The 14,460-nt window shown below is 40.2% G+C and overlaps 1 protein-coding gene across 6 annotated transcripts in view; it reads right to left on the bottom strand.

Moving 5' to 3' along the window:
• Nucleotides 1–14,460, bottom strand: part of CELF2 (CUGBP Elav-like family member 2) — a 701,166-nt gene that overhangs the window by 450,079 nt on the left and 236,627 nt on the right. Inside the window, exon 1 of one of the 6 annotated variants that reach the window (XM_084628174.1) lies at nucleotides 10,586–11,080. The exons of 1 other annotated variant lie outside the window; for it this stretch is intronic. In XM_084628174.1, the coding sequence (XP_084484300.1) occupies nucleotides 10,586–10,638 (53 nt within the window). In that variant the 5' untranslated portion in view covers nucleotides 10,639–11,080. Of the gene's footprint in view, nucleotides 1–10,585; nucleotides 11,081–14,460 lie in introns of those variants that run through there. 4 more of the 6 variants (XM_084628177.1, XM_084628172.1, XM_084628168.1 and 1 more) reach the window with 4 other exon arrangements.

Raw genomic sequence — 14,460 nt, forward strand, 5'->3', positions numbered from 1 at the left:
ACTGATTGTGTTCATGGCTCATTTTAATCAATGAAGCTTAATCTTTCATGTTTCTATAGTCTCTATTTTCATAGTATCTGCTTAGCTTAATCCATAACCTGAAACTCAAATAGACTAGACCCAATTTTGTAATATGTAGTCACCTGCAGAGTTGAATAGGAAAACAAGGCAGTGAATTAGTCCAAATAGGATTTGTTTGAATACTTAGTATATTCATGTCAGGTTTTTCTGTACAGTACGTAATTCTTTTTGTTCACTAACACTTAACATGTGCACTTCTCTGGTTAACTGTCAGTTTACTCAAGTCCCTCATTCAGAGACTCATTTCTTCCACAATGCCTGCAAGCAAAGATGTGTAATTATAACACAATTCCAAACTAATATTACTGCTATGATGCACATGTATCTAAACTAAGTTACTGAATGATATTATGGCTGTAACTTGTTTCTTCTCTCATCCTGACAGGTTTCAGAGTAACAGCCGTGTTAGGATGAGAGAAGAAAAGGAGTACTTGTGGCACCTTAGAGACTAACCAATTTATTTGAGCATAAGCTTTCGTGAGCTACAGCTCACTTCATCGGATGTAGTGATGAAGTGAGCTGTTGCTCATGAAAGCTTATGCTCAAATAAATTGGTTAGTCTCTAAGGTGCCACAAGTCCTCCTTTTCTTCTCTCATCCTGTTCATGCCTATTATGATTGAGTGGGGGTAACAAACATCACATCAACAAATTATATCATAAACTCTTCCACACAGCGTTCATTTCTTTGTTTGTTCTGTAAAATGCCTAGCACACTTTCAGTGCTATAAAATAATATAGAAATTGTGTTGCTGTGCATTTTCTGGAATCTCTTTCTCGTGAGTTTTGTATAAGTGAGAGAGAGAGAGAGAGAGAGAGAGAGAGAGAAGCGCCACTCCCCCCCACCCAACGACTACTGAAGTAAAAGGAATGGAATAATTAAATAAGTGTTTTGAAAACACTTGTTACCCTAGAAACATTTTGATTGCTATCACTAGGCAGGATTAATGTTGCTGAGAATACTTTTGGGGGTATGTAGAACTGTTAGAAGTCAAAGTAAGCACCTTGCTTTTCTTGTATTTAAGATTGCATCCAATTAATCCCTCTGATCAAAATATATCAAGTCCCAAAGATCTCCAGGTAAAGCAGTGGTCTACCTGACATTAAGGCATTGTGCAGCAACCCTCTAGAGTCTCACTTGTTTTAACTGCTCCCAGAGTCTAAACTCTCATTAGCAAGAGGAATTACGGATCAAGATGGCTAGCGGAGCAGCTTGCTGCCTACACATGTAGTTTCAATTCTCGCTGTACGGTTGTGGGATCAGCATTCTGAGTCCCTGCAGTCCCAAAGCAGTGTGTGGGAACCCGGTTACTGAAGGTTAAAATAATATACTATTTTTGTGCAGGGAGGAAAAAAATAGTGGTTGCAAAATCATGACAATCACCACCAAAAGGGGTGTAAAACACTTAAAATATTTCACACACTATGAAAATATCACATCAAGGACTTCAAATTCTGTTTCTCCAGTTTCCAATATTTGAATTTATATGCAGTTTGTGTAGCTACCATCCCAGTCTAACAAGCCTGGGATGGTCAGTGGATTATGCTGATTTTGAGAGTCTATTTAAAAGATGACCTGGAGAGCACAAGCAAAAGACAGGGTCATCTATTTTTACCTAGTTTTTAAATAAGAAAAACTATTTAACTAATGAATTAAAGCTTAATATAACCTTATCCCCAGGAGAGTTTTGGAGTCCACATTGCAGGGGAGATGCAGCATAAAACTGGACATCAACAGGCTTGAAATAGTTTATGTAGTAAGTGCTCTGGCTACAGTTTCCGCCACCTTTAGATACAGAAACTTCCTATATTAAAAGAAAGATATACAGTTCTTTTTAAAAACAGTTTATCTCAGGTGGTGTAGCAAGTCAACATAGCTTCACTGATGTCATTGGAGCTTTGCCAGTTTACACCAGCTGAGCACCTAAGTCCAGCAGTGCTTCCACATGAAAAATTCCCATGGACTTCAATGGGAGTTACATGTGCATGAACGCTGTGGGATCAGCGCCTAATGCCACCCCTCTGCATAGTGCAAGCCTCGCGGCCCTTCCTTTATTCCCTTTTCACCCAAATAAATTCCTCCCTGGCCTCTGACACTCCTCAGGTCCATACGAACCCTTTAATTTTAAAAGATCAATTAGAGTGTTTGGGCAAGTTTTGACCCTAGTTGCCAAAATTGTAAACCAGTGCCGGGGACAATTTCTATACTGAAGACCCCAGGGCTGCTAGACCTCTAGTAATGAACAGTGCCAGCTTTTGGCACATGCGCTCAAAGCCTGCAGGATCGGGTTCAAGAACTAAGGCTGTCCTTTAGGTCAGTAAACAGGGACCATTAGCAAATATGCCTGACACCTCCACTTTCAGTGCAATCTAGAGTACATCCAATCTCAAAATACACAATAAAGTTAACTTATGCAGCACTTCTCCTCCTGAAGGCGCTACCAACTGGAATACAAACGATGTTAATCCACCAATGACATGGAACCACGACTGGGTGAAATGTAGCAACTATTTGCTAGAGCAGTAAGGCACAAGAGTCTGGGACAGGAAATGTTGTTAACGTCATCCTATTAAAACTTACGGGGGAATTTAGTGGTACAGGTGGTAGAATGTGATCACCCAGATTGGAATTCATCCAGGATTCATCTTCCTCTTGCAATATAAATGCCATGGGAAGTAGAATGTTGGGGTGCCATGTAAAGCTGTCTGTGCAAGTTTTAAACCTATTGTGTGCAGACAGACCACTGAATCAACGTGCATTAGCTGCAAACTAGAGAACGACCTTCCACACGACCGTTCCTCACTTGGAAGTAAAAGTTCCTCTCTGGAGCCTGTAAGACTGACAACTCTCTTAATTTAACTTAACTTAACCTTTTCATCTGCCTTTCTGTATATTTTAAAAGCCTTTTTGTTCCTAAGACTGTATACCGAAACCACAATTCAAGATCAAATTCAGAGTTTCAATCAAAACGAAATCTTCTGTTCAAAACTATTTACACCAATATGCTATCTTAACAGTTAAACAGGTGACCTGGAGAGGGGGATCTTTCAGAGCTCAAAGTGTGAATGAGAAGATAATGTCAAGTCATGAGAATGCTATCCTCTATTGGCAGTCCAAAGCATGCAAGGCAGTGATGTGCTATCAATGTTTTATAGAAGGGGACTTCTCAGTCCAGCCCCACTCCCGTCTTTATTCTATGACCCATATGCTGGGGTGAATGTGCTTGTACAGAAGAACTGTGGAATCCATTCACTTGGTTTTCCCACTCATAACAAAAGATGCTTTGTCACAGCCAAGGAAACAGCATTAAAAGTTATATTAAGTACAATTCACAGGAAACATTTTGTTCCTGGAAAATACAGTGCATACTGATAGCCTAGCAGAGTGTTCAACTGGGGGAGTTTGAAATGAAGGTTGGAAGGAGTTAAGAACTTGTAGGGTGCTTTGGCGTTATATTGCACATGGAAATATTTTTTTAAAACACCCGATACATGAGGTATGTTTAGGAGCCCCAGAGGCAGTGATAGCATGAACTCTATTGGGAGCTAAGATCCAATTTCCCTTTCAAATTGCTGGTGCAATCTTGATGACTAGCCATTAAATAAAAGGGTTATTCTCTATGTAAACATGAATAAAATCAGATGCACCTAGACAAAAAGGGTCTAATCCCGCTCCCATTGGAATCAATGGCAAAACTCCCTTTAACTTTAGGGCTTGATCCTGCACCATTAAATGGTGTTTCTTTTTCAGCATATGTAGAGCTGAAGCGAAAGATTCCTGCTCCATAGTTGGGGATGGTAACAGACTCACATCCTCTATGGATCAGAGAGGGGAGGTAAATGCCCTGACCAACGGATTACAGTACCAATGAGTTGGAGAGGGTTCGAAGAGGGGTATGCATATCAAGTTCATGGATGATAAAGCAAGGAGAGATCTCACAAAAGATAGGATTAAAATGCAATAAAGAGGAAAAATGGGCTGGAGTTTAGAAAATGAGGAACAATAAGTATAAGCATAGAAGGAATAATTCAAATACACAAATATAGAACCAGGGAATAATAACTACGGAGACGAGAATGACTACACAATAAAGAAGGAACTTGGGTTACACAGTAGCTGATAAAGTGTAAGAGTCAAGAATGTAACTGAGGTTGCAAAAAGCTACACTGAGTTTGCAAAATGTTATACCAAGTTGTATGAAACAAGAGGATTACAGGAAAAACAAGCAAGGCAATTCACCATTGGTGAAGCCACAACTGCAGCGTTCAGTTCCAGGCACTGCGCTTTAGAACAGAAGGTTCTACGGACCTCAAATTACAGAGTTCAACCAACCAAAATGGTAGGAAACTCCAAGAATGTTCAGTCTAAAAAGACAAGACACTGGATTAAGAAAAAAGATGTTATAAATGAGCCAGAGATGACCTGTCCCCATTGGTCCCAATGAAATAAATTAATTATTTGTATTATGGTAGCACCTAGAGGCCCCAAACCAAGATGTGGTCCCCATTGTGTGAGGTGGTGTACAAACTCAGGGAGACAGCTACACTGAAGAGCTTACAATCTAAACCAGTGGGTTTCAACTGTTTTTTTCCATTTGCGGACCCATGAAAAAACTTTGAATGGAGGTGCAGACCCCTTTGGAAATCTTACGCATAGTCTGCAGCCCTCCAGGTTGAAAACCATTGATTTAAATAGACAAGACAGGCTATTATCATCCCTGTTTTTACAGATGGGGAACCGTGACACAGAAAGATTAAGTGACTTAACTGAAGTCACACACAAGTCTGTGGCAAGCTGCAAATTGAAACCCTCTCCTCCCAAGTCCCAGTCTACTGCCTAAGCTACAAGACTATCTTTCCTTTCTATAGTAAAGCTCCTAAGGACTTCAGGGGGACCAGGAGCCAGTCAATTAGTAAGTGCAGAACCGTACTATGCTTAAATTGCAGTAGTAAAGTTTAATTTCAGGGTTCAGAATAATTTTACAACAACATTTAGGCAGTGGAATATACTGCCTACAAACATGGTGGAATTGCCTTCAATGGGAGATCATGTTGTTAACTGGAGTCAGGTGGCTAATCCCCAATGCAGCACTTAGAAAATTTAGCAACTTGTGTCTAAGTGAACAAGGTGCACAGTGACTTTGTTAGCAGCCTTGACACAAAAATAAAGGAAGAAGATTTCTGATAAGACTGTGGAAATGGTGGAAACCCCATTTAAAGGTATACTGAGCAAGTTTGAAAAAAATACAATGTATGGACCAATCCTGCACTGACAGAGAAATGGACCTGATGACTTCACTGGTTTAATCTGTCTCTAACACCTATGTTGATCTATTTGCTCGTGTACCATTTTGCACTTAATATTCTTTGAAAATGAAACCTCAGAGAACTCTTGTGCATAAATTCTAAGTTCCTCCCAGCATCAATCATTTGTGTAACCAACTCTGACCTTCGCAGGCCTCCCTTGACTTTAGTGTACTATATGATCTGTATTTTTGAATGAGTTAACTGGAAAGCAATTTCCTCAGTGTGTTTTCAGTCAACATCAAAATGTACACGCCTTCTCCTCACATATTTATTTTTCTCCTAACAAACATATTGTGGCTATTACAAGGGAAATTGGATTCTATATTAACATCCAAATTCCATTATCTGTATTTCAGAGTAGTGATGGAATCCAGGATTGTGTTTCACAGTCAGGCCTCTTTTAAGGGGGTTGGAAGAGGTTCCCTAAGGCCTCAGAGTAAAATATAGCTTGTAAAATTCTCTTCCAAAAGCTGTTACATATTGGGTGACCATATAGTATTGAAATGGTCTATCTACATCCTGGATAGGGTACAGCAGCCCTTGCCACCATGCTCATTAGTACCAATGAGATACAGTGGCAGAAGTAAAATAATCAGTAACTACCATCCATTTCCCCATTAATCAAAGCTATCTCTGTTTATTACTCGTTTTTTATATGGGAGGTTTCATTCTGGCAGATTATTAGGTAGAGTACACACACAGTAATACTTGGGCTGTTTCAGTTAAATGGTAAAGAAAACAAAATCCAGGAAAATCCCATGCCAGCAACTGAAACTGGCAACCAAACATACCACAGTCCAACCCTCTTTTCCCATTTTATAAGCAGAACACCATGCAGCAACCAGACCTATCTTAATACGTGGGCAATCAACCTGGGGGGAAAAATACTGTAAGGAATTGTTGGTGTTGCACTCACAAATAACCGAACAACAGACTGGAATCATACTTTCTCCTGGTCTCTCACTAGCCAAATGTAAATTTTCATAAGTTCTAAGAACTTTATCCCTGAACCTCATTTACAATGAGATTTGGACAATGTGTGGAGGAAAAAGCGTTTTGGCAAAATAGGTCTTCACCACTGTTTAAATTGTGAAGGGTGGGGTTCGGCTGCTTTAGAAAAAAAAAGGGGGGTTCAGTCCTGCAGGAAAGATTGAAAGAGGTTACAAATCACATCAAAGCCTCGTCTTCACTCCGAAAACAAGTATATTCTGAACTTGAACTAACTCCCGTTAAAATCCTGTGGAATTCAAGGCATATTGTAGTTTTCACACGTGTCAAAGACAAGGCTCTCCTATAGGCTTTAACTCAGACTGCTTACTTGCCTTGTCTTCTCTAGGATTTCACCTCAAAATAATCTAATAAGAAAGCTCATGCTCAAATAAATTGGTTAGTCTCTAAGGTGCCACAAGTACTCCTTTTCTTTTTTGCGAATACAGACTAACACGGCTGTTACTCTGAAACCTGTAATAAATTAAGGACACCCCTCTTATTCATAGCGAAGTGAAGGCCCAAAAGGTGGATCCAAGCTCAGCTGGTCCATGCAGAGCAGAAGGCATTCATTCAGTGTCTACATGTGTATATAGACAGGTACCTCTTTGAATCTCTCTACTAGCTCTTTTGGCTTCACCTTGTAAAGTTGAAGGCTTGCAGAAAATTCTTGAAGGCCCTAACTCTTTCCCTTCCTTCTGCCTTACTATATTGTCTCTGCCATTCTAAACCAATGCTGGCTTCATTGCCCTATTGGTCTGTTTCTTCCATAACTGTGTGTTTTCCGGCATGCTACTTTTGCTCATAGAAGGTAATGATGAGCTGGTCTCAGAAGCCACTCCCCTCGCCACATTTAAATCTGTCCCAAAGACTCATTTCTCTTGGTACCACAATGACTTCGCAGATATATGAAAGGAGAGACTTAAATGTTGAGCGGGAAGGGCACTGAAGCTTAAGTTGGAAATTGATATGAGGAAGATGACAGGCTGAACTGTCAGGGGAAAGGGGAGATGGATATAGTATGTTAAACTTAATCAAGTAGGACTAACCAAGAAATAAACATGTAGCTAATAAGCTTTATCGTTTTATCCCTCCGCTAAAAGGGTACAGCATACAAAGTTATCTATCTGGGTCATCTTTAGTTGCGTCTTCTCTGTTTGGAAAATATTTTAGCATGTACATGCACCACAATCTAAATTACAGGTGATATCCATGTGAGAAGTTGCACAACCGTAATATAAATTATCATGAATCATAGAATCATCATAGAACCATAGAATATCAGGGTTGGAAGGGACCTCAGGAGGTCATCTAGTCCAACCCCCTGCTCAAAGCAGGACCAATCCCCAACTAAATCATCCCAGCTAGGGCTTTGTCAAGCCTGACCTTAAAAACCTCAAAAGGAAGGAGATTCCACCACCTCCCTAGGTAACGCATTCCAGTGCCTCACCACCCTCCTAGTGAAAAAGTTTTTCCTAATATCCAACCTAAACCTCCCTCACTGCAACTTAAGACCATTACTCCTCGTTCTGTCATCAGCTACCACTGAGAATAGTCTAGATCCATCCTCTTTGGAACCCCCATTCAGGTAGTTGAAAGCAGCTATCAAATCCCCCCTTCATTATTCTCTTCTGCAGACTAAACAATCCCAGTTCCCTCAGCCTCTCCTCATAAATCACGTGTTTCAGTCCCCTAATCATTTTTGTTGCCCTCCGCTGGACGCTTTCCAATTTTTCCACATCCTTCTTGTAGTGTGTGGCCTAAAACCGGACACAGTACTCCAGATGAGGCCTCACCATCAAATAGAGGGGAACGATCACGTCCCTCGATCTGCTGGCAATGCCCCTACTTATACAGCCCAAAATGCCATTGGCACTGTTGACTCATATCCAGCTTCTCATCTACTTCTAGGTCCTTTTCTGCAGAACTGCTGCCTAGCCATTCGGTCCCAAGTCTGTAGCGGTGCATGGGATTCTTCCATCCTAAGTGCAGAACTCTGCACTTGTCCTTGTTGAACCTCATCAGATTTCTTTTGGCCCAATCCTCTAATTTTTCTAGGTCCCTCTGTATCCTATCCCTACCCTCCAGAGTATCTACCTCTCCTCCCAGTTTAGTGTCATCTGCAAACTTGCTGAGAGTGCAATCCACACCATCCTCCAGATCATTTATCAAGATATTGAACAAAACCAGCCCCAGGACCGACCCTTGGGGCACTCCACTTGATACCGGCTGCCAACTAGACATGGAGCCATTGATCACTACCCGTTGAGCCCGACAATCTAGCCAACTTTCTATCCACCTTATAGTCCATTCATCCAGCCCATACTTCTTTAACTTGCTGGCAAGAATACTGTGGGAGACTGTGTCAAAAGCTTTGCTAAAGTCAAGGAACAACACGTCCATTGCTTTCCCCTCATCCACAGAGCCAGTGACCTTCTCACCTGCCCTCTGTCTACCAGCCCTGGGACTGAGGCAAACTTTCCAAAGCACTGGGCAGCTTCAAACAGTCACATTTTAAAAAAAAAAAAAAAACAATTTGCCAAAGAAATGTTTCTTCCACTCATCAGGCATGCTTCAGGTCTAGGTCAGTGGCATTCTCTCTGTGCTGAAGTCCATTGTCTCATGGCCCAGTTCAGTGCAAACCCAGTACACTCTGGCTTTACTAGCATAGGGATACAAAAGTAGTCCCAGTAAAATTTACTCTCTGAAACTTTTCTGAAAGAGCTTTTCTGTAATTCACGTGACATATACAGATGCTACGGTGTTATGACAAATATTTTATTGGCACTCATTTGGGATGTCTTGCATAAATCGCTCATTGTTTCATTCCCTGGCAAGTAACATGGTCATCCAAAACCCATGCCAATAAAATCTTTATGCTACACCATAACATATTCTCTTATTTTATGCAGACTGTATATCCAGTATTACTATTGTTGTAAGCAAGCAGACAATTACGCTGAACAAAAAAAAAAAAAAAAAAAAAAAACATTTTTAAAAGGAATTGTGGCATTTTACTTAGGGGAAAAATAAGTTGAAGCTTTCTAAATACTGACAAGCCCAGATGTTAGAAAAGCAAGCTTGCTGTAAATTCAGCTATGACCTATACCCCCTGATCCAGATAAGGGCCAAAGAGACATTTCATTTTTGATAATGCACAACACCTTGCAAATATGAGAGAAAAGATTCAGGGAAGCAATACATTAAAGATAGATTAGTGATGTTCTATTTTAAGCTGCAGAAGATGAAATTCAAAACATGAACAAACATATCTAAGCACTTTAAAATGTATATGCCAAAAAGGTAAAATATACCTGACTGTTAAACATATCTGTGCTGTGCTCCTTTTACAAATGTGGCACACATCCAATAGTGTTATGTGCTACCTCTATGTATTGGGAGAGTGTACAAAAGTTAGGAAACAAACTTGTCAGTCAGATTTAATTTAGTCTGATATCACCAACTATTTTCCTAAAAAGTAAGTTACTGTAATTCTATCTTCCAACTTTTACAATTCAATACTCTTAACGGACAAGACATGCAGTTAGAATACAGTAAGCCTGATCAGTTAGTACTTCAGAGCTTTCAAATGAATTTTTTGCAACCTCTGCATCAGGTCAAATACAATCTTAGTCACTTTTAGCACTTAAATTTTCTCTGTCTTTCACTATTATTTTAAAATACATTTCAGGGATAAAGCAACAATCTCTAGCAATTTTCAAATGTATGCATTAGAGAAACAACAGATGACCTAAAGATTCAACAGCCCAAAATACACAACAGCAGCACATTTCTGTTTCTTTTCCCTAAAAGAATATTCATCCTTTACTGATCAGCTCTTACCCCCTCTTTAACTATTCAGAAGTTTCCTAAATGGTCCCCTAGGAAGCAATACAATGCAAGCAAAGAGTTAATTCTCTTGCAGTATCAACTGGTGTTAGACTTACTATTAAATTTAATTTACAGAGTAATCTCCATTTTAAAAAAAATGATCAGTACTTCCTTGCTGCACTGTAACACCGAGAAGTATATTTTAAATGCTCCCTGGAGTCTCTCTAAACATCTGCTTAAAGGGTTTCTGTATCTTAAAGGGATCTAATTACTAGAAACTCCTTGTTACTTAAGCCCAGGGCTCACATTTCAATTATAACTCAAGTTTCAGTTAATTTGGGGGTGAACCACTGTACCAAAAGGAAGAAAACATAGGCCTACCTTAAAACTTTCCAGCCTTTCAGTGGATCCAGTTCAGAGATTATAGAAACCATTGTATTTAAATAATAATAAAAACACTGCAGAGAAGGCTAACCACAAAAAGCAGCAGAGTACTCTACTCAGCGTGGGAATGAAAACAGCCCTAGCACAGCTCTTCCTACTTCTCAAGCTGATAAGCACTTGTCCCAGCTTCTCTCCACCCCCAAAATCAATCTTGTGCTATATTGCTTCACGGTCCCAGTTTCATTTCTCCACCACTACCTTTTAAAGCCCTTGTAATCTGCTCCAACTGATCAAATTTGACCTTTTTGTAGCCCACTTTATTCCAAACATTGCTCTCAGTTAAATCTCTCTTTATTAACACCGTCCTCCTTGGCTTTCTTTTGGAACAAACACAGATCAAGCTTGAAGCCTCTAGACTTTGCCAGCAATCATTTACAGATTACTGCAAGCTGCATGGAGTCTTCTCCTTCTGTGTATTTCTTCTGCCTCTGAGGTTTCATATTCTCTTCTAAAGATTGTTTAGGGTCTCTGCTTTCCCCCTTATTTTAGGCAGTTTAGATTTTCTGACACTTTAAAGCAGGGACTTTTTAAAAGTAACTTTCCCCCTCCCCCTTCAAGCTGTTCAGAAGCTTTACAAATTTGGCTTAGTTTTGTTTTTAAAACCTCCAACATATTTGTTAATTTAAGCTACAATTCAAAGCAGCCTGATTTCTGACAAGGCTGCTGTTTTTGTAGAATAAAAAGCAAACTTGGATGTATCTCCTCAGAAGCTTGAATGGGGAAGAGGTGTCTGTTTAATTCTTTCAGATCCATTTCTTCTTTTTTGTTGCTTCTAAAAAAGAAAAAAACACCACTACTACAGCATTCTCCAGATCATTACAACGTATAGTATTGTAACTACAGTGCTCTGGGCCAATGTGCAGTAACTTAAAAAACCTAAGGGGCTGTTTCCTTTGTACTTTTGATTAAAATTTTTAGCACTGGTTCCACTGCACTTGAATGTGTCTGTTTTAAGTTTTTCTCCTTTTAATGTTCTCCATTCAAAGAAAGGCATTATAAAAATGATTGTCCTCTCCCCTTCATGTCCACTGATTGGCTGGATGGAAGAAGTTCCTGGGAGCTCACCTGTTGGATCATATTAAAGAAGTTCTATATTAAAATCACAAATGAGTTTGATTCCCCCTAGTTTAAATTCCAGGGTATTACTAATTAAGAGGTCTCTTGGGTTTTGGTACTGTTTCTCTCCCTCTCTGTGTGAAACTTGCAAGCTGCTAATTGTGTTAGTACATTCTAAGACAGTCTGTTCTCAAAGCAATTCTTTGTAACAACTACTCCTCACACAGAGAGAGACTCAAAGCAATACTCTGTAACAACAGAAACAGCACCCAGACTCCCCACCCTTTTGTTGTATTCATCTCGCTTTGTTAACAATTGTGATTAAAATAGAGATAGAGGATGTATGTGGATGGATGCTTGGTGTGGATAATAACTGAATGATCAGGGAGGAGCCAGCCTGACAATCCAGTGTCCATCAGCTGAAGAAAGTGTCAAGTGGAAATAACCAGAGGACCCCCGGAGGGCAGACTGGAATCCACCCAACAGCCTCAAGAATGGGAGAACCAAAGAACAAGATAACACCCGGCAGCACGGAGTCATCAGGAATGTGCCATCTGCTGATTGATTCAGCAACAGCATGATGAAGCAATTCCCATAGACTGGCATAGGAAGAAATTCCTATAAAAATGGACTCTAGAAAGTGAGAACTTTGGGGTCTGAATCTGCAAACCAACTTCCAGGAGCATCAGACAAGGCCCTGCTCCCTCCTCATGTCCAGGCCACCTGGCCAGTGGCTTGGCATGAGCAACTCTAAGGCTGGTAACTATGATAACAACCTTGCAGAACCTGTGTGTGTGTGTATGAATGAATGTGTGAATAAATATGAAACTGAATGGAATGTTATAGCTATAACTAACTGCTTACTATGATTCTTTCTGTATTCACAATAAATGTGGCATTTTGCCTTTTCCCTTTAATAAGATCCTGCTGTTTTTTATTTTATTGGTATAACACACCTCCTTATTAAAATTAAAACAAGCATCTTCAAAGCAAACCTTTGGAAGGAATAGCGTATCCAAGGTCACACAGGAAGTCTGTAACGGAGCAGGAAGTTGAACCCTAGTCTCGCAAGTCCCAAGCTAGTACCCTAATCTCGGGACCATCCTTCCTCTGAACTGTTCCTCACTGTTGAAACTGCAGTAAAGAACAGAATGATCAGACACGTAGATGAACCCAATATGTTGGGGAAGAGTCAACCCAGCTTTTTTAAAAGGAAATCATGCCTCACCAATCTATTAGAATTCTTTCAGGGGGTCAACAAGCATGTGGACAAGGGTGATACATTTGATATAGTGAACTTGGACTTTCAGAAGCTTTGACAAGGTCCCTGCTCTTAAGCAAAGTAAGCAGTCATGGGATAAGAGGGAAGATCTTCTCATGGACCAGTAATTGGTTAAAGAAGGGAAACAAAGGGTAGGAATAAATGATCAGTTTTCACAGTGGAAAGAGCTAAATAGCAAGGTCCCTCAATGATCTGTAGGGGGATCAGCACTTTCAACATATTCGTAAGTGATCTGGAGGAAAGGGAAAAATTTGCAGGTGGTACAAAATTACTCAAGATAGTTAAGTCCAAAGCTGACTGCAAAAAGTTACAAAGGGATCTCACAAAACGGAGGGACTGGGTAACAAAATGGGAGATGAAATTCAATGTTGAAAAATGTGAAGTAACTCACATTGGAAAACATATCAGCTATACATACAAAAAGATGGGGTCTAAATTAGCTGTACCACTGAAGAAAGAAATCTTGTAGTCAGTGTGGATAGCTCTCTGAAAACATTTGCTCAATGTGCAGTGGCAGTCAAAAAAGCTAACAGAGTATTAGAAACCACTAAGAAAGGGACAGATAAGAAAGAAAATATCATAATGTCACCATATCGTATGCCTACCCCTTGAACACTGCATACAGTTCTGGTCTCCCCATCTCAAAAAAAAGATATATTAGAATTGGAAAAAATACAATGATGGGCAACAAAAATGATGAGGGGCATGGAAATACCTTCCGAATGAGGAGAGATTAAAAAGACTGGGACTGTTCAGCTTTGAAAAGAGGCACCTAAGAAGGGATATGAGAGAAGTCGATAAAATCATGACTGGTGTGGAGGAAGTGAATAGGGAGGTGTTATTTACTCCTTCTCGTAACACAAGAACCAGGGGTCACCCAATGAAATTAATAGGCAGCAAGTTTAAAACAAACAAAAGGAAGTACTTCTTCACACAACACACAGTTGACCTGGGGATGTGGTGAAGGCCAAAAGTAGAACTGGGTTCACAGAAGAACTAGATAAGTTCATGGAGGACAGGTCCATCAATGGCTATTAGCTAGGATGGTTAGGGAAGCAACCCCATGCTCTGGGTGTCCCTAAACTTCTGACTGCCAGAAGCAGGGACTGGGTGACAAGGGATAGATAACAATAATTGCCTCTGAAATATTTGGCACTGCCCCCTGTCAGAAGATGAACGTTGGTCTGACCCAGTCTAGCCAGTCTTATGTTCTTATGTGCTCACACCATGATTTGAAGGGAAGACCAGTGCTGAGAATGATGGTCCTGTAGTTAGGGCTCTAACCTGGGTCTTGGAAGACTCTGGTTCAATTCTATGCTCTGTTATAGACTACCTTGTATCAGTTACTTTGTCTCTTTCTGCCTCAGTTCCCCATCTGTACAATGGGGATAATAGCACTTCCCTACCTCACAGGGGTGTTATGACAACTACATTAAAGAGTGTGAAGAGCTCGGCTATCACAGTACTGGGCGCC

This window comes from Lepidochelys olivacea, assembly GCF_965140295.1.
Source record: "Lepidochelys olivacea isolate rLepOli2 genome assembly, chromosome: 1".
Classification (NCBI taxonomy): Eukaryota; Metazoa; Chordata; order Testudines; family Cheloniidae; genus Lepidochelys; species Lepidochelys olivacea.